The sequence below is a fragment of the Littorina saxatilis genome, linkage group LG2 (assembly GCF_037325665.1).
Source record: "Littorina saxatilis isolate snail1 linkage group LG2, US_GU_Lsax_2.0, whole genome shotgun sequence".
Classification (NCBI taxonomy): Eukaryota; Metazoa; Mollusca; class Gastropoda; order Littorinimorpha; family Littorinidae; genus Littorina; species Littorina saxatilis.
The window spans coordinates 82,930,655-82,950,898 of record NC_090246.1 but is presented as its reverse complement, the minus strand read 5'-3'; the positions used below and the strand labels follow the sequence as shown (position 1 = coordinate 82,950,898).

Below are 20,244 nucleotides of genomic sequence, written 5' to 3'. Positions count from 1 at the left end.
GTCCGTCCGTGTGTGTGTGTGTGTGTGCATGTATAACTGTGTGTGTGTGCTTTTAAAGTTGTTGGTTGGTTTTTGTTTACAGTTCTAGCTGTACTTTTTACTACGTACATGTATAGCTGCTGCAAACACACACACACACACACACACACACACACACACACACACACACATCATTTCTGAAAACTCACTATGGTTCACCTTTTATTCAGATCACGTTTTCAACAACAACAAAGACTCATAGAAATGCATGAACCAGGATGCAGGAAACACTACATTTCCGCCCGGCAAATAACTTCTACTGATGAATGCACAACTGATTTCCGGTGTCAATGAACCCGTAACAAAAGCACCCAACCGTGGTATTATTCAATCATCTGACTCATTTCAGCACCAGTGTTTGCTATTTACCACAATCAACAAAACCAGGGCATTAAACTTCCGACTATTCTAGTACAAAACCTATTCTCTTCAACTAGCGATCGTGTCAAAATGTTTTCATCTGACTGTTTGTATGACAAAACAAAATCAACGTTTTCTGACCTTGGTCACCATGAAATCTGTTCTACATCAACCAGATATCCTTTCACAGATGTTTGCATTTGACTGTTTGCACGACACTAGATTTTCCGAAATAAGCACTTCATAATAAACACAGCATACCGATATTGCAAGTGCTTTGTATTTGACTTAACCATTCAAACATTACATATAGGTTATATCAAAATGTGTACACAGTTTCAATAAACCTCACATCCTTTCAACCCTAAATCAATACTCGAGGTGATACAAAAACAGGGGTCTTTATGAAAGTGTACTGCAATAATAACTTTCATCTTCAAGGCGTTCAATGATTTTGTAAGTCTTCGAGTACCAACAAAAGAAAAAGATTATAAAAGCATTCACTCTGTATGTTTGGATCACAAAATATGTTTTGGTTTCTTTTTATTGCACAGCTTTAAACAGCTTTCAAGCTTTGAAAATTACAAATACAAAAATGATAGTTTTAAGCCCACACAGTGCACACAAACAGGGCGGGGGGGGGGGGGGGGGGGAGGGTCCACAGTACCTACCCTGTTAAGAAACCTCTTTGATGTCCCTAGGTCTATTACAAAAGTGTCCCAGCTATGAAACTACACCTCTGATACAGTGATAATTTTGGTTGGTCCAAGGCATGTACTCTTGGGTTTTGTTTTTTTAATAAATGCACTGTACCACACATTTCTAAATGCATTTTTTTTTTAATATTCACAATCACTACTTGACTAAGAAACTATTGTCTAATTGTGAAATTCTTTAGCTGTTACATTTACAAAAGAATAGGCATACACTTCAAAAACCTATAGGTTTTGTAAATAATACAGCATTATAACTTGATGCACCGATTTTGTTGGTACTTTCGAAAGTGTAATGCCCACATACAGTGAGATGCCAAAATCTAACTAATGTTCAAGTTTCTCTGAACATGTTTAATGTTAACCGTCTTACCGAGAGAAGAAGAGGAACAGTTATGACAATAATTAATGCAAGACTGCAAAAATTAATACATTTTCAAGCACCATACATATTCACGCATTTTACACAATGCGAAACTTGTGAATGACAATGAATAATGAATAAAACAAATGCATAAAGAAAGAAAGAAAGACAGAAAGAAAGGAAGTAGGACAAAACAAGTAAAATCACTTCTGGGTAAAAATCTTTATGCTGTAAACATCAAAACGAACTAGAAAATAACACTATCTCATCATTTCAAAAACAGTGCAGTAAGTTCGAGTCAATAAGACATCAAAAGTCAAAACAGTGCAGACGGTATTGACTATGTTGTTGACACTCCTGAGAACGTGACAGGCTTTCAAACGAAGACAATGTAAACAATCACACCTTATCTCCTCAGACATGCTAGCATCCCTTCCATACACAATTCTACATGGAATTCGTATGACATGAAAAATCCATCAAACCAGTTTTCTTCTCAGCTGAATAGACGATTGCTAGGATCTTGCTTTGACAAGCGCTTAGAACTGTACCCACGGAATACGCGCTATATAAGCTTCATATTGATTGATTGATTGAATAGACGATTTTGGGAAATAACTCTGTCAGGTTTGAATGGGTTATGGAAGAGCAACCTTTCCTTGCAAAACCTCATACAAACATTGGAGGGGCCAATCACTAGCTAGGGGTGTGTCAGAAACACATGCGTACGAGGTTTCGCAAGCAAAGGTCACTGTCCCACAGCCTATACAAACCCGACAGAGTTATTTTCGCAATTTGTCTATTGCAATACTTGCAATCTTTAGATCTCGCTGTGCATACATAAGCGCACAAGAATAAGGCATTTCTGATTCGTTTCATGGACTCTAAAAATTAAGTCATACATGTACATGTATATTTTTCTGGTGTTGCAATTACGAAAAATGGAAGCCTTCTAATAATCCTGCTGACACAAAAAGGCACACAATTCCTAAAGCATATGCAAACAAACTCAACCCCCCCCCCCTCCCCCACCCACCCACACAAACATGCATTCTCGCACACACACACACACACACACACACAGTCACCCACATGTACAAACACACACACAGGTCAAAACACACACACACACACACACACACAGCACCTCTCTTGTAAACACTCCAACAAAAGCAGAGTAACTGAGAGCGTATACTGATCCCTTTGCAATGCTGCTCACTGTGTGGCCCTTCTCACTAACCAATCATTCCAGTAAATGGCAGTCCTTTACAACTCTGAAACCTAAGCAATACAATCAATAATCAGAGCCCTCTAACGATATGTTCAGTTCCTAATCAATCAGAAACTTGAACAGCGCTTCTTAACAAAACCTCCGGAAACCAATAACCCACAAACCATTAAGCCCAGTTTTAATTTCATTGGATTTCTACGGTTTTTTGCGTTATGTTTTTTTTATTCCCCACAGCCGTTAGTATAGCTAGGATGCAATTTACAGACCTGCCTACCCCCAAAATTACAAGGTGTAATGAGCCAAGCCAAAAAGAGTAATCTGGTGGAAGAAAGTGTAATCAAGATTCCATTCGGCAATCATATCGCACATTGTCACTAAGTCTTCTGCTCGGACAATTTCTCCCTCCAGTTTTGTTACTGTATCACTCAACTTCCTGATAAAGAAACAGGTAATTTGAACGTCTTTTGGTTTCTATGAGCTCTCTTTACTGCATCCTTGTGATAATTTGTCCAGATGTGCTATGCACAGTCATATTTGTGCACACGAAAAGTCACTGTGGCAAAGGGAACACAAGACGTGATTTGGTCCTTTTGATTAAGGTCCTAGGCATGGCCACGGTTTCATTTAGCTGCCTTTGTATTTCTGTTGAATGGCTGTCTTCTTTCTCACAGCAATCCTTTTACCACCACTGTGACCAGCTTCCTCGTCAGACTCGTCTGTCTCATGGGGACTCAGATTTTCCACGCGTCGCTAATTCATTGTAATGCGAACGGCAGCGTCTATCTTGTATGTGGCTGAACAGACCGGAAATTACCGGATATTGCCCAAACGATCTCGCGCAGGCGCAAACGCAAGCTCTGCGAGAGCAACAATACTGATCGGATTTACATCGAGATGAGATGCGAAAAATCGTACTTTTGGATTCTTAAAAATCGTACTTGTGGAAAGCGTGGTGGCGTAGTTTGGGTTAACATTCGTAGTAAATTACCCCCAAATCGTAAGGGTAGGCAGGTCTGAATTTATGTTGAAGAGACGTTGCTAGGATCTTGTTTCAAATGGCCATGAAAGTTTCAGCAATTTTCTAAAGATTAATTCAATTTCATTGTCATCCCCTTTTACCCGCAATAAATTTACTGCTGTGCCCAAACGGGGGCAAAAGCTTCGTTTTTTTCCAAATTAAAGTTTGGGCGTTTTGCTGACAGCAGATGTGAAACGACATCCCTGTGTGACGACCGTAATCAGATCTCTTTACGCTCTCTTATTACAAGCACTTTTGGCTCAGTGGTGCTATGGCTAACAGTGGAATCACTTACAAGAGTTTACATGCAGTCAAATGGAGACTGGGGAGATAAGAGATCAGTGAGGATTCATTTTTTGTACACGCTCAGTCATAGCATTCATAATGAAATGGAGACGGATATGAGTGATCAGTGATCATTCACTACTCCAGTTTTCAGATCTGGGAATAGTTCTTCAAATATCAAATAAAATTAGTTGAACAGTTTGTCCAAAGAACATGGCAAAAATGTTTGCCGTCCTGATTAATTACGAGTCCAGGGTAGAAGGAGTGCTGGTAGTACATGTACATGCACACCTATATATTCACTGTGGAGGTCCTTATGACTTGGAACGTTGAGGTCCCACCAGGTCCATGTCTTTAACTGACCTGGAGAAGCCTAGTTGGAGATACATATGATGCAAGTAAAATGAGTGTATGCAGGAAGAGTGTACCTTAGAAATGATTAAAAAAAAAACAGATGCAAAAGAAAAACCTACAATGATAAAAAAAAAAGTTCACATGTAAGCAACTTTGCTGTAAAGTGGAGATCTGACATAGGTGGGTAAATCATTTGTTCAGATGGACTGGCAAGAGAGCAGCATCCCACGACCTACCCTGTTATTTCCAAACTTTATACTGTAAAATAACTACAACAATGATACAAAACTAGAACGTCATCAGACTAGCAAAAAGCTGGATGCCATGAAAACTTAAACATGTTGGATTTTCTGTTAGAGAACCATACCCAAGACAGATCAATCATACATTAGATGATAACAAACATACTGTACACACAAGAGCTTCGTACGGAAGACAGCCATTTAAACTACATACATGTACTCTCACCCCATCTAACCATTCGCTACAAAGTCATTGTCTGTAGTCTAACAGACATAAAGAGACTTAACAATTGTATCCTTTGTCCCTCAAATTGCAAATTAAAAAATCTTACTCTGTAACAGTCGCCTTAACCACAAATTTCAAAACAGTGCAGGAACAAGATAGAAAACTGCAACACAAGAACCTGGCAACAACTGAACATAGATGGTAAACGGAAAACAAACCTATTGCAATACCCCAATAAACGCTTTCAGAAAAACAAAGGCATAGCCAACTCCAGTGTGTGTGTGTGTTATACAGGCAATTAACTTAAGTGTGTCCATTGCTCCTGTGGCTGTGCGTGGACTGACAAATTACCTTAGTACCCCAAAATATGTTCTATAAAATAACGAGAGAAAAGTGTGCAATTAAAGTGTGGTTTAAGTGCTAGCAACAGCCACAATCCAACTTCTGTTCAAGAGAGACTATTTTGGTTGAAATACAATCACGTTACAACAAAAGAAGTAATCTACAAGAGTATCTGCAGCACAAATCAACAAAAAGTAATCCCAAGACCAGACTTCTGTTTAAACAAAGTAAATCAAAAATATCGTCACTAAAATATTTTATTTTGAAAAAGTGCACACACCATGAGTAAAAACTACGTTTCTAAACTTACTGTTAATTAAAGCTATCCCCACCACCTACATTACATTCACAACTCCATTCCATCACCCCTTCTTCTCTACATAAACATACATACATTACATTCACAACTCCATTCCATCACCCCTTCTTCTCTACATAAACATACATACATTACATTCACAACTCCATTCCATCACCCCTTCTTCTCTACATAAACATACAAACTCTTTTATCCAAAAGCAGATAGACTGCTAACATTCAAAAATTCAGAATCAAAACAAGAATGACAAGTTATTGGAATCTTAAACTAATTTGTTTTGTTATGTCATAAATTAAACGTTCCAATAACTTCCTTTTTTTTTTTTATACAAACTTGAAATGCAAGGTACTTCTTAACCCCTTGTACTAATCCCCCAAATTGTATACTGCAGAGCTATACAAGCAATGTGAGAATCCTCTGATTAGAGGACACCTCCCAAGAAAGGACATCTGTAGTCCTATAGCACTGTCTCAAAACTAATGCGATAGTCGGACAGAGTTGCACCCCTGGAACGGCAGGTAGTTCCGTTTTGCGTTTGCAAAATGGAACCGCATGACAATCCGCCCTTCAACTGCTTTACCCGCGTAGTTTGAACAGCAGACACAGTAACGTTTTCCTCCACCACTAATTTTCTTCTCTCGTTAAGCCATTTTGGACGTAAACCAAACAACCGGAACTACCTGCCAACAGCGCCGCAGGCTATGTCAGGGACGGACAACTCTTATCACTTTCGTTTTGAGAAAATGCTATACCTGAGCTATACCTGTCATGATAATGTCATGACTTTTTCAGCTGGTTCCAATGTGGCAATGATGTCTTTTCATCACAGGTACCACTGACTAAACCCTGTGTTCCTTCCACTGACAGGAACTGATTTAACGCATCCCATAACGCTTTCACATTTTGCATGAACATTGTTCACACAGAGAATACGATGAATGGAACCTGTTGGGTTTACTGGCCTCGAACACAACTCAACAACATTTCCCACCAACCCCTTCCTTTCTCTCCTCACTCCCTCCCTCCCTCCCTAACCTACTTTAAAACTCCTGGATAATTTTCAAAGGCTTCCATGTACAAATAAATAATATTGCAGCTTGGTCCAAAAGGACCTTGCGTTCCTCAGCAGTAAAAGCGCGGAAAAGGTTGGCATCAAAATCACAACTTGCATCTTCTCGCCCTGGCTTGCATCTGGTCACAACTCGTCATGTCTCTGTTGGTGGAACAAAGGAAAAAGAGATCATCTTTGTGTATGAAGAAAACTAATAACCAACCACTGTTCGATAGCGCAAGACCCAATAACAGCTCCAAGCGCTCTACAATTCAAACACACACACACACACAAACACATGCACACACACACACACACGCACAGACACACACAAACAAACACACACACATACACACATATACACACACACGCAAAGTGCAGGCATGGGAATGGCTGAATAAAAAGTCAGCTGAAAACAGGAGAGGGACCCAAAAAGAGGGGGGTCCGGGGTTCCCCCCCGGAAAAAAAATGTTTAAAAATCAAAATCTACCCAATCTGAGAGGTATTTGGGACAAAGTTTAGCATTTAATTTCACATAAATATGCAGGTGTTTTAGCTGCAACTTTAAGTTTTAAAAATTCTGAACAAAGGATTGTGCATACTTTATGACTTTCTTGCAAACATTCACTGACTGCTCTCACTCTCAATCATACTTGTCAAACCCACGAGGAAACATGTGATAGGATCCAGCTCATCTTTAACTTTCTCTTATTCCAGGTATTGAATCAAAGGGAATGAATAATACAATGATAAAAAAAACAAAAAAACACTTTTCGTTAGTAGATGCTCGCTGAGGGCAATGAAACCACGATTGCTGTACACAATTTCTCTGTCAAAAAGGTTGCATCTTGCTTGACTTTTCGTATATGTTCACCGATCCGCTCTTGCTTGTCACCAACTTTAACCTCTTTGGAAACCCAATCCCATTTCCACTGGTTAACCACACCTTTTTCGTCATAATCCTGGCCGCGTCGAACAATATTCGATTCCGAAGACATGAAGTTTTCTTTCAAATCGAACAGAAGAGACGCGTCTTTGTCTCGGACAAGTAAACCACATGCAGCGGATGTTGCGCGAACGTCTGTTTCTTATAATGTGGGACAGCCAAGACTACAAAAGCTGAAGTAACCGTCAGTTCCGGATAGTGGCTTGTGCCATTTGAAGACACCCGACCGTTTGAGAATACAAGAAGGGCAAAGCCCATACGACTCACATGCTTCACACATTTTTCCTACCAAAATACATGTGACCTTGACCCAAGGTCAAGGTCATCCAAGGTCATGCAACACAAAGCTGTTAATTCAAGACATAGGAAGTACAATGGTGCTTATTGGCTCTTTCTACCATGAGATATGGTCACTTTTAGTGGTTCACTACCTTATTTTGGTCACATTTCATAAGGGTCAAAGTGACCTTGACCTTGATCATATGTGACCGAATGTGTCTCATGATGAAAGCATAACATGTGCCCCACATAATTTTTAAGTTTGAAACAGTTATCTTCCATAGTTCAGGGTCAAGGTCACTTCAAAATATGTATACAATCCAACTTTGAAGAGCTCCTGTGACCTTGACCTTGAAGCAAGGTAAACCAAACTGGTATCAAAAGATGGGGCTTCCTTTGCCCTATATATCATATATAGGTGAGGTATTGAATCTCAAAAACTTCAGAGAAAATGTGAAAAATATGAAAAATAGCTGTTTTTTAGGCAACATTTATGGCCCCTGCGACCTTGACCTTGAAGCAAGGTCAAGATGCTATGTATGTTTTTTGGGGCCTTGTCATCATACACCATCTTGCCAAATTTGGTACTGATAGACTGAATAGTGTCCAAGAAATATCCAACGTTAAAGTTTTCCGGACGGACGGACGTCCGGACGGACGGACGGACGGACGGACGGACGGACGGACGGACGGACGGACGGACGGACGGACGACTCGGGTGAGTACATAGACTCACTTTTGCTTCGCATGTGAGTCAAAAAACCTCATTTACGATTTTTGAGGGAATTTTTTTTTCCCGCTGAATTTTTTTTCCCCACGCTGAAACTCCTCACGAAAACCGCTGAAATTAGCGGATCCGCGGACCATTCCCATGCCTGAAAGTGCCTAGACTGCACCATTTTTTTGTCATCTATGTTTCTTCGGTTAGAATCCTGAAGAAATGGTCTTTTATCACTTTTAAGACCAAAACTGCACAAGTCTCATCACAGATCCAAAGTCAAACTTGGTGTTTTATTGCAACACTTGATTGCACAGTCAGTAACTCACCATATTTTTGGCGTGACTCCTGATAAAGGAGAGAATCTCATCTGCATTTTGGCTGTTAATGTCCAAGCCATGTGGGTTCTGAAAACAAAGAAAAACATTAGGTTGTGAACTCTAAGAACTTTGATCATCTTTCTTCATGTTACAGTGGAACTTCTTCTTGAATGACAAACAACACAAGACATTTTTTATTGACCCTGTATTCCAAAGTGACATCTCAGTAGCAGACCTGTTTACCCCTAAAACATTGCATATGTATTTTCTGGGAGCAAAATGAGGCAAATGTGTAGTTTTGTAATTGAATGTGTAGAATTTCTTGTCGACCTATCACAACAACAAGAACAATGATTGCTACTTTTTACCACATGTATTGATTGACTGACGGAAAAATGGGAATTGCAGACAGTGCAATGAGCATGATGTTTTCCTTTCCGCGAAGACAAGGCATGGGTAGTCCTGATGATATTTTGGCAGAAAGACTTGGTTCGGCGCATTGCTCGTCTTTTTCTTTTTGGTCGGTGGCCTTTCGGAGTCATTTTCTTCACAGTTCTCATCTTCACTTTCGTGTGCTCTGCGTTCAGCCATTGTGTCGAAACGCCCGCATGGTTTGGCAGTAACGCTTTCAGTTGTGCCCGGCATTTGCTTGGAGAAGCCTATTCGGCATTAACAAGCTACAACGCAACGCCCGTGGGCGCTTTACGCGCTGCACGCAGCAAACGACTGCTGGCCGAAAACATGGATTGGAAAATGGATCGGTCAAGGGAGATGAAGAAAATTACGGATTGTGATATGCGTAGCCGAAACAATACCGTTTGCGTGCAGGGACGGGGCGGTGTGAGAGCACAACGGGACAAGGAACAGGTGTAAAGACGAAAAAGAAAAAAAGAAAAAAAAAAAATTTTTTTTTTTTTTTTTAAATACCGTTTGCGTAGAAAACGACAGACTTGCGTAGTTGCGTAGTATATTATCCAAATTCGTAGTTTACTACGCTCAATGTGTAGTGTAAACAGGTCTGCAGTAGTCACAAGCGCAAACAAAGTTGGAGAAGACCTCATAATGCAAAGTATGACATCACATAAACCATGAAGTCACTTCTCCCAGAAACTGATAAAGAATTTCGAAAAAGAAGTCCGTTTCAGCAACTTTGTCATATCAGTAGAAAAAAATGAATTGAAAGGCCACCGCCAGGCCGTGCATGTATCGGTGCTGGATGTCATCAAGACGAAATCTGAGAAAATTTGGTCTTAGAAAAGAAGTAGTATCAATAACGTATCTACCAACAATTGTCATCTTATAACGTTGATACTCAAATTGTATAACTAATTTCACAAATTTTGACTTTGTACACCTTTCCTGAGAACAGCTGACAATAGATTTAAGCTTGGAAGAAGACCTATTATACAACTAAAGTAACATGAATTGAGTCACGATGGATCATGCAAAGGCCTCTACAGGGAAAGGTTTGTTCTACTTGAACACACCTGTCGGTTATTGGGTCCTTTAGAACCAGGGTAAAAGCGAACTGAAGGGTACGCCTGGATCCCTGCCTGTGAACACAGGCGCTGAAACCTGTCGCAGTCCACTTTGCCAGCTTTCACTTTTCCATCCAGAGTCTGCAAAAATACATTCATGTTTAAGCCATTGACCAGTGTTATTCTACCGTACACCAGTGTTATTCTATCATACACCAGTGTTATTCTACCATACACCAGTGTTATTCTACCATACACCAGTGTTATTCTAAGGCCTTTATCTTCGGTCACTGATGCATTGGTCTGACCCCTGGCCGGTCGGCCGTCTGATAGTTTTGAAATGTGGGAGCTTTCCTGACCATCTTTTTCCTACCAAGCACAAAAAGCCAGGACATATTTTCAATCCAGGTCCAATTGACCTTTTGTCCTCTGATGCTCGGAACAACACTAATACTCCCTTAAAAAATAATACCAAAAGCTGACGTGAGGATTTTCTTTTTTTCCTTCTCGGCTTTGTTGTTTGTTTGCTTAACGCCCAGCCGACCACGAAGGGCCATATCAGGGCGGTGCTGCTTTGACATATAACGTGCGCCACACACAAGACAGAAGTCGCAGCACAGGCTTCATGTCTCACCCAGTCACATTATTCTGACACCGGACCAACCAGTCCTAGCACTAACCCCATAATGCCAGACGCCAGGCGGAGCAGCCACTAGATTGCCAATTTTAAAGTCTTAGGTATGACCCGGCCGGGGTTCGAACCCACGACCTCCCAATCACGGGGCAGACGCCTTACCACTAGGCCAACCGTGCCGGTCCTCCTTCAGGCTTCTCGGCTATGAATTAAGACAGAGATAGGTGCTCAAGTATACACCATTAAAACTTCACCTCAATAGCTCATGTGAGTGGGAACACACACCCCCACAAATATACTCACTTCCAACATAACCAGTTGTGAGTAGACAGCTTTCTGCAAGGTTTGAGCGTTTATAATTACAAAAAACTCCCTGTGCTTACTTTGCTATGAAATTAATGGAGTTTCTTCCCATGTGACCGGTAGCAAGGGAGGTAAATTGACAGATGTGAACAGAAATGTGAAAAAAGTCAGGTCTGAAAAGGGGAGGGAGGAGGGAGGGTCTTAAATTGAGAGGTCTTAAAAGGGAAGAGGTTACAATAGAGCTCTATGTCCTCTCTACAACATCCATACAAGGGAAGAGGTTACTATAGAGCTTTATGTCCTCTGTACAACATCCATACAAGGGAAGAGGCTACTATAGAGCTCTATGTCCTCTCTACAACATCCATACAAGGGAAGAGGTTACTATAGAGCTTTATGTCCTCTCTACAACATCCATACAAGGGAAGAGGTTACTATAGAGCTTTATGTCCTCTCTACAACATCCATACAAGGGAAGAGGTTACTATAGAGCTTTATGTCCTCTGTACAACATCCATACAAGGGAAGAGGTTACTATAGAGCTCTATGTCCTCTGTACAACATCCATACAAGGGAAGAAGTTACTATAGAGCTTTATGTCCTCTCTACAACATCCATACAAGGGAAGAGGTTACTATAGAGCTTTATGTCCTCTCTACAACATCCATACAAGGGAAGAGGTTACTATAGAGCTTTATGTCCTCTCTACAACATCCATACAAGGGAAGAGGTTACTATAGAGCTTTATGTCCTCTCTACAACATCCATACAAGGGAAGAGGTTACTATAGAGCTTTATGTCCTCTCTACAACATCCATACAAGGGAAGAGGTTACTATAGAGCTTTATGTCCTCTCTACAACATCCATACAAGGGAAGAGGTTACTATAGAGCTTTATGTCCTCTATACAACATCCATACAAGGGAAGAGGTTACTATAGAGCTTTATGTCCTCTGTACAACATCCATACAAGGGAAGAGGTTACTATAGAGCTTTATGTCCTCTCTACAACATCCATACAAGGGAAGAGGCTACTATAGAGCTTTATGTCCTCTGTACAACATCCATACAAGGGAAGAGGTTACTATAGAGCTTTATATCCTCTGTACAACATCCATACAAGAATCAACATTATCTTCAAACCAACACCTGCATCTCACTTACCTCAGCGACTTTTTCAAACTCGGGCTTGAAGACCTGGCAGTGTCCGCACCAGGGGGCGTAAAAGTCAACGATCCACGGAATATCACTGTCCAAGACCTCCGCCCCGAAGGCGTTCCAGGTAAGCGTCTCGACCTTGCTGGGCAGGTATTCGTACACCCAGGCTTGCAGCGACCCTGCGTCTCTCTGCCAGCTGTTGTACGCCCTGAAACACAAAACAGTCATTGTGTAGGACATTTTGTCAAACCTGTCTTTAACAACCAGCCAAAGGACCGCCCATGAGTGGTCATTATAGATAGCTGGTCGCTATGGAAAGGTGATAAAAACTGGTCTGGGATCTGTTGGGATGGTTGCAATGGGCATGTGGTCGTTCTGGAGAGGTGGTCGCCTGGACAGGTTCGACTGTATTACCTTAAATTCAGGAAGAACAGCTCCCCCCATGTACGACAACCACTCAATTCAAAGGGTAATATTAATTCAGTGATCACTTTATCTCGCTCTATTTGAATAAACTGTCAAATGCAAACCTTAAAAACATTGAGCGGCATGAGAAAAGCAGATGCACAGTGGTTGTTTTTCTCTTCATTGGTTGCGGATTTAAATCTTTTACCGTGGTACCTCCCTTTATGACCCCTCTCTTTTACGGGTCCCTCAATATTACGACCGACTTTTCTCAAACGGACGTTTTCTCCTTCTTTGTCTTAGTATTTCTCACCTCCATATTACGTCCCCCTCTCTAATACGACATACGACCGTCCATACGAGGACTTATAACGACTTTTCCCAAAATTATCACGGGGTTGGTTTACTCTGACTTGTATCTCCAGTCGAGTGAGTAAGCGATGCTGAAATCCTGTCCGTGTACATCACTTCGGCACGCTAAAGGCTGAAGCCATGGTTTTTTGTTTCTATTTCAGGTCATTACTTTATTTTGAATAGATAAAGGTCATTCGCCAGATGTCTGCTTCATTTTGCAAAGAACTGTGCAGGAACTCCTACCTTTAAAACACGCAAAATTACAAAAACGTTATCAAAGTAATCCGATCATCGAACCAAAACCGAAAGTTGTGGTGACGTCATGACATTTTGCGATGTACGTATGCAAAGCGTGTGTAACATTTTCGGTCTAGCTAACAATGGCAGCCGACGAACATGGGTTTTGAAATCTGGAATTGTTCTTGGTTTTCCCCGATCCGTGACCGAATGACGCGATATACAACCACGCATTCGTTTGAATCAATAAATTCTTCTCAGAATCCCGTCAGTGAAGTTTGAAGGTGAGTAGTTGAGTGTCCTAAATTACTCAACTCTGTGGACAGTCCGTAGTGCAGTTGTCCCTAAGTTGAATGAGTGAGTCAAGTTTCATCGTGAAAACTGACGCTTTTGGCTACAATTTTACATCAGTTTCAACACACTGCCGCGGTTCTTATTCGTTTTGTTCCTTGCGTTTGGGACACTTTTCTTTGTTTTCAACCAAATCGTTGCTGGGTATCATATGACTATGATTAGTAGCTGGTATCGACATCGATGTGCATGTTTTGGGACTGCATGCTTTCGTTCGACCTAAGTTTGTTTATTTCAAACCTTAACCCAAGAGTAGTTACGGGGCTTGATTAAACAAGCAAGAAAACTGTGTGGGTAATTAATTGAATTAGAAAACAGGTTACCATAATCGTTTAAGGAAAGAATAACATTACTTTGTGGGCGGAATCAATCAAAACGCCAATGTCATTCCGGATCATTGACTGACCCGGACATAACAAAACAATCCTCCATAATACGACCGAATTTTGGTTACATTTTCAAAGTCGTTATACAGAGGTACCACTGTACCATGCATTTTGAGAGAAGTGTCAGATTAAAAAGAAAATGGCATCCACACTGTTTAAATGTCATTCATTTCCCATCAGTCAAAATCCACAAATATATACATTTGTCTAACAACAACTGCTAATCATTATGATGTAACTTCACGCACTGACCTCTGATAACCGATTATTTTAGATTCACTAACACTATGATACACACATGCAAGAACCAATTTCAGATGCAAAACAGATGGGCGCAATAGTTTAGTGGATAAGACACCGGCCTCCCATGCGGAATGTTTTGTGTCCAAACCTCGGCCCCGAAAATTTGTGCAAAAAACATAAGTGTACATATCATATGTACGTGGGAGTTTCAGCCCATAAAAGCAGAATAAGAAGAAGATGCAAAACAAGATTACGAATGCAGTCTTACACATAATAGTCTGTTCCTTGGTAGCCGATGGGATAGAGTCGGATTGTGGGGTAGGAGCTGACGCCCTCTGGTTGACACAGATCGTGATGGGCCTGACAGTCCACATGGGCCACACGTACCGACAGGGCATTCTTCTTCATCATCTGAAAGGTAGGTGTTGAAAACATCTTTTTCTTTTACCTGTTTATTTTAAAAGAAAGTTTCTCTGCAAATGACATAAATCTTAACCTCTTTTACATGCAGCCACACACATGCATGCGTGCATTGCACACACGCACCAATGCACGCATGCACCCACCCACACAAACACACACACACACACACAAGCCACCCCATACAACTGACCTTGGCAAGCTCTCTCCACTCGGGGGCCAGCTGACGACACGGTCCACACCAGGGGGCGAAGAAGTCGACCAACCACATCTCACCCTGCTCACGGTCGCCAACCATTTGATAAAACGTGTCTGGCGTCAGGCTCAACACTGGAGGGTCGAGTGTGTCCTGTACAAACCAGCATGGTCCCGCAGTCAGTAATAGCTTTCTTTCAAATGTTATCTTTCAAATGATTAACTCCTTAACACTCTCTTCCAAAATGAAATATTTGATGTCAAAAGCATAACAAATCTTGAGAAGACATCATGATGCCAAAACAAACGTCACATAAACAATCTGTCGCTTTGTCTGCATGTCTCCCCAGGAGTTAATGAAGAATTTCGAAAAGAAAGTTTGTCTCTGTGACTTTGTCATATCAGCAAATGAATAATACAGTACTCGAAAGGGAACCGCCAGACTGTGTTTGTATCGGTGTAGTAAATCATTAATAAACTGCATGGAATTTGGCTAATGCAAACTGTCATGATGTACACGAGCCACGCCAAAACTTGTTACTTCAAATGCATCTCAATCTTGGGACACCGAATTATTTTCTATGCAACAATGACCACATACACTGATAGACTTCATTCTGCCAACAACAGAAGTGGAAAAAGAAAAAAGTTGTGCCTGTGTGCACTCACATGTGAACCTGCATGTTCATACACTTACATCTGCGTGCACGCTTTTCACACTCAAGCATGTTTAAATTGTTAAATACAAAACAATACACACAAAAACATAAAACATACTCCTCAATGACTTCAGAGTACTGCCTTACCTTGATGAATTCTATCAAAGCGGAGGCACTGTGGTGGCCGCTAAACTGGTGAGGCACTGTCTGGTTGTAGAAAATGGTGGTGGGGTATGACCGCACATTGTACTGAAACATACAACCCATTCAAGTAAACCTGGTATTTCCAAACAAGAAAAATATTATTCTAGTCCAGGACTCATACAGCACATTTTAATCATATGTACAAATTGAACCTCCCCTTTTCCCAAAATCACAGTATTCTAACGTCCAATGAAATACACACACACACACACACACACACACACACACACACACACACACACACACACACACACACACACCCACACCCCTCCTCTCGGCCTCACTTGCTCAAAATACCAACACATTCATTTAAACTCAAACACACATGCTGTTTTCCCCCCAATAAAGAAAACAGCAGCAATCTTTGTCACTCACAGTGCTACACAAGTTTCCGTGTACTGTGCAGTCGACCGTGCCAAAGTTGACCTGCTCTCCAATACGCTTGGCAGCCTTGCGGAACTCTGGTAACAAGCGCATGCACGGGGGACACCACTGAAACACGCACATTTCTCTCATGACACAAATTCAGACAGTATGCTTTACTGACAAAACAGTTGAAAACACTTTGCAAACGCAGACTGCTATTGTCAAAGATTAACTTGCTAAATGTTCCTCAGTATCCCCAAATCATATTTACTCAACAGCCAAGCAAGCATACAATGCAAAGAACACAGCATTGGCATAATGTCAGTGAATAAATGAGTTGACAGAAAATTACAACGTAACATTGCAAATCAGAACATTGCAAAGTAACATTGCAAATCAGAAAATTGCATAGTAACATTGCAAATCAGAAAATTGCAAAGAAACATTGAAAATCAGAAAATTACAAAGCAACATTGCAAATCAGAAAATTGCAAAGAAATATTGAAAATCAGAAAATTGCAAAGCAACATTGCAAATCAAAAAATTGCAAAGAAACATTGAAAATCAGAAAATTGCAAAGCAACATTGCAAATCAGAAAATTGCAAAGAAACATTGCAAATCAGAAAATTGCAAAGAAACATTGAAAATCAGAAAATTGCAAAGTAACATTGCAAATCATGACACTGCAGAATATGTCAGACAAACCTTTGAGCAGTCTCCACACCATCCAACCCACTATTATGAGAATCATCCAACTGTGACAAAGTGTACTCACTGGAGCAAAGAAGTCGACGAACCAAGGCTCACGACTGAGGACCACGCGATCAGGGAAGTCGGAGGGGTCAAGGGAGGTCAGAGGGGTGATGACACTGTCCTGAGCAAATGCAGCAATATCATGTGCTGTTGCACGACCTGAAAAAAAGAATTAGGAAGTTCATTAATTCACAGGAATGTTGAGTGCATTTCTCAGCACATTTAAATCTATCTATTGTCATCTTACTTTTTTTCCCTCCAGATTTGCACAATATTATTCTGCTGGACTTGCACACCAGATAGAAAATCACAGAAAATAGTGTTGATTTGCACAACCGTCGAACGCTGAAGAAGAAGCATGACTTGTAGCACTGATGTCATATCACATTACCAGTAATATGGTCCGTTTTTTTCTTCTTTTTTCCATCATTTTTGTTTTTCAAGTTTTCTTTTCATTTCCTCCATTTTCATATTTTTTTTGTCATACCAGGGCCCCCTGATGATAAGACAATTCTTAAAACTATCACACCAGAACTGTCCCTTGATAATAAAACATAAAGAGTGTCTGACCTGGCCAGAGAGGACAACCCCTGACACAAAACTTTGGGGAACTGTAGAAGACATGCGCCGAACCTGCCAGTTCATACAATCAGCAGGCCTAAGATTATAAGGGACACAACCGTTGAACGCTGAAGAAGAAAAAGAAGATCACAGCTTACCATAGAAGATCTCCGCTCCTCCACTCTCCTTAAAAGTCATGAAGGTGGGAAATTTTTTCACGTGCAGCGTTCTGCATTGATCGGTCAGCTCTCGGCAGTTTACACGGCCAACCTGCAAAACATATTACCAGGGTCACATTCCATAATGTTTAGTAACTCATCAGATCAGGCTAACAGCATCCAGTTTCTAAATCAAACCAGAGTCAATGAGTGAGAGAGAGAGAGAGAAATAGAGAGAGAGAGAGAGAGAGTGTGTGTGTGTGTGGTGTGTGTGTGTGTGTGTGTGTGTGTGTGTGTGTGTGTGTGTGTGTGTGTGTGTGTGTGTGTGTGTGCGTGCATGCATGCGTGCGTATCGTCTTCTGTTCTCAATTTCTTCTTTTCTCTTCCTTCTATTCTTCCATATTCCTTTTCTGAAGAAGACCTTTAGGTTGAAATGTTCAGTGTGTATATGTGTATGCCAAGCCAAGTGTGGCAGGTCAAATGGAGACAGGGATATTACTCTTCATACACAAAGGGAAGCCACTGAGTTGTGTCGCCATTTTTTCCTGGCAGGCTGGGAATTCGAACACATCGAACAGGGAACGCAGAAGAAGAAGAAGAAGAAGAAGAACACGTCGAACATTCGAATGACGTAAATAGAACAAACGTCACATTTTTCAGGCAGCGGAAGTGTGGTGACGCGGCCCAGAACAAATGTCAGAAAATGACGACACCGCCAGAAATAAAAACAAGTCGCGTAAGGCGAAAATACAATATTTAGTCAAGTAGCTGTCGAACTCACAGAATGAAACTGAACGCAGCAAGACCGTATACTCGTAGCATCGTCACTCCACCGCCCGTGGCAAAGGCAGTGCACGTGGAATTGACAAGAAGAGCGGGGTATTCGTTGCGCTGAGAAGGATAGCACGCTTTTCTGTACCTCTCTTCGTTTTAACTTTCTGAGCGTGTTTTTAATCCAAACATATCATATCTATATATTTTTGGAATCAGGAACCGACAAGGAATAAGATGAAAGTGTTTTTAAATTGATTTCGAAAAAAACATTTTGATAATAATTTTTATATATCTAATTTTCAGAGCTTGTTTTTAATCCAAATATAACATATTTATATGTTTTTGGAATCAGCAAATGATGGAGAATAAGATAAACGTACATTTGGATCGTTTTAGAGATTTTTATTTTTTTTTACAATTTTCAGATTTTTAATGACCAAAGTCATTAATTAATTTTTAAGCCACCAAGCTGAAATGCAATACCGAACCCCGGGCTTCGTCGAAGATTACTTGACCAAAATTTCAACCAATTTGGTTGAAAAATGAGGGCGTGACAGTGCCGCCTCAACTTTCACGAAAAGCCGGATATGACGTCATCAAAGACATTTATCAAAAAAATGAAGAAAACGTTCGGGGATTTCATACCCAGGAACTCTCATGTCAAATTTCATAAAGATCGGTCCAGTAGTTTAGTCTGAATCGCTCTACACACACACACACACGCACGCACACACACACACACACACACACGCACGCACATACACCACGACCCTCGTTTCGATTCCCCCTCGATGTTAAAATATTTAGTCAAAACTTGACTAAATATAACAATGCGACACGCCTACCAACCACGAGGTCAAAAACACGTGGGCATCTAATGAAATCGGTACAAAGCCGTTCTCTTTGCCAGTGACATCGTAATAATCACCAAAGCTAACATTGAAGCTCCGGTAGCAGGTAAGAGATTGTCTCCCAACCTGTGATGCTCACAGCGCGATTGCATCAGAATACCACATGTTAAAACCGGTGTTTGAACTAGAATAACAGCCAGTAGTATTAAGAACAAGTGTCTTGTGTATGCAGCCCTCTTTCTACTGTACGCTGGCAGCAGATAATACAATAATTAAAGTCCTTCGAGGGATAAGGGGCCCATAAGGCGAAAAATTGCTTTAATTCCACCCTCAAAAAGTCCCAGCCTTCAAACCGTAACAAATAACAGTACGCACTATTAAGCAAAATTATAAACCAAGCCTTGATTATTAATTTTTATTATTACACTTGTATCAAACAAGTGACCTCCACCTTTTGATTGGCGTTTTTATTACATTTGAATCGGACTTGTGGCCTTTCAAAGTTGCGGTGACCTTTGACTTTCAACAGAGGTCATATGTAACAGTGGTTTTTAAAAACATAATTTAGTTGGCTCATATATCTGAGACAAATGATCGGACAACAGCCCTTTACATTATCGTGACACATATTTTTCTGAGGCACACTGGACAGTAATAGTGCAAAGGGTGGGGTTAATCAAGGGAGTGAACCCCCCCTAAAAACACTACCAACCTGTCGTTTTTTTTGGTTTTTTTAATGCCGTTTTGATCGCTCTTGCGTTTACAACCCATCTCATCAAATCGTAATTTATTTCCAGGCTACCAGCAATAAAATACCTCAACATGAGGAACAAATTTAAAATAAGCTCTGGCAAAAGACGTGACGTCACAAAGTTTGAGTATGCGCAACATTTTCGTTTACCAGTGCACTTCGTTACCTGCCCATTGCTGCTTTGGGTGATATTTT

General features: G+C 40.8%; 1 protein-coding gene across 1 annotated transcript in view; it reads right to left on the bottom strand.

The window, feature by feature from the left end:
* Window positions 1-6,524: 6,524 nt before the first annotated feature.
* The window catches only part of LOC138959923 (dnaJ homolog subfamily C member 10-like), a 34,714-nt gene continuing 20,994 nt past the window's right edge, over window positions 6,525-20,244 (bottom strand). The window contains exons 12-21 of the mRNA XM_070331597.1: window positions 17,674-17,785; window positions 16,977-17,113; window positions 16,210-16,326; window positions 15,778-15,879; window positions 14,970-15,125; window positions 14,625-14,767; window positions 12,387-12,588; window positions 10,295-10,426; window positions 8,817-8,894; window positions 6,525-6,706 (exon numbers count right to left, since the gene is read on the bottom strand). Of these exons, the coding sequence (XP_070187698.1) occupies window positions 6,689-6,706; window positions 8,817-8,894; window positions 10,295-10,426; window positions 12,387-12,588; window positions 14,625-14,767; window positions 14,970-15,125; window positions 15,778-15,879; window positions 16,210-16,326; window positions 16,977-17,113; window positions 17,674-17,785 (1,197 nt within the window). The 3' untranslated portion in view covers window positions 6,525-6,688. The remainder of the gene's footprint in view (window positions 6,707-8,816; window positions 8,895-10,294; window positions 10,427-12,386; window positions 12,589-14,624; window positions 14,768-14,969; window positions 15,126-15,777; window positions 15,880-16,209; window positions 16,327-16,976; window positions 17,114-17,673; window positions 17,786-20,244) is intronic.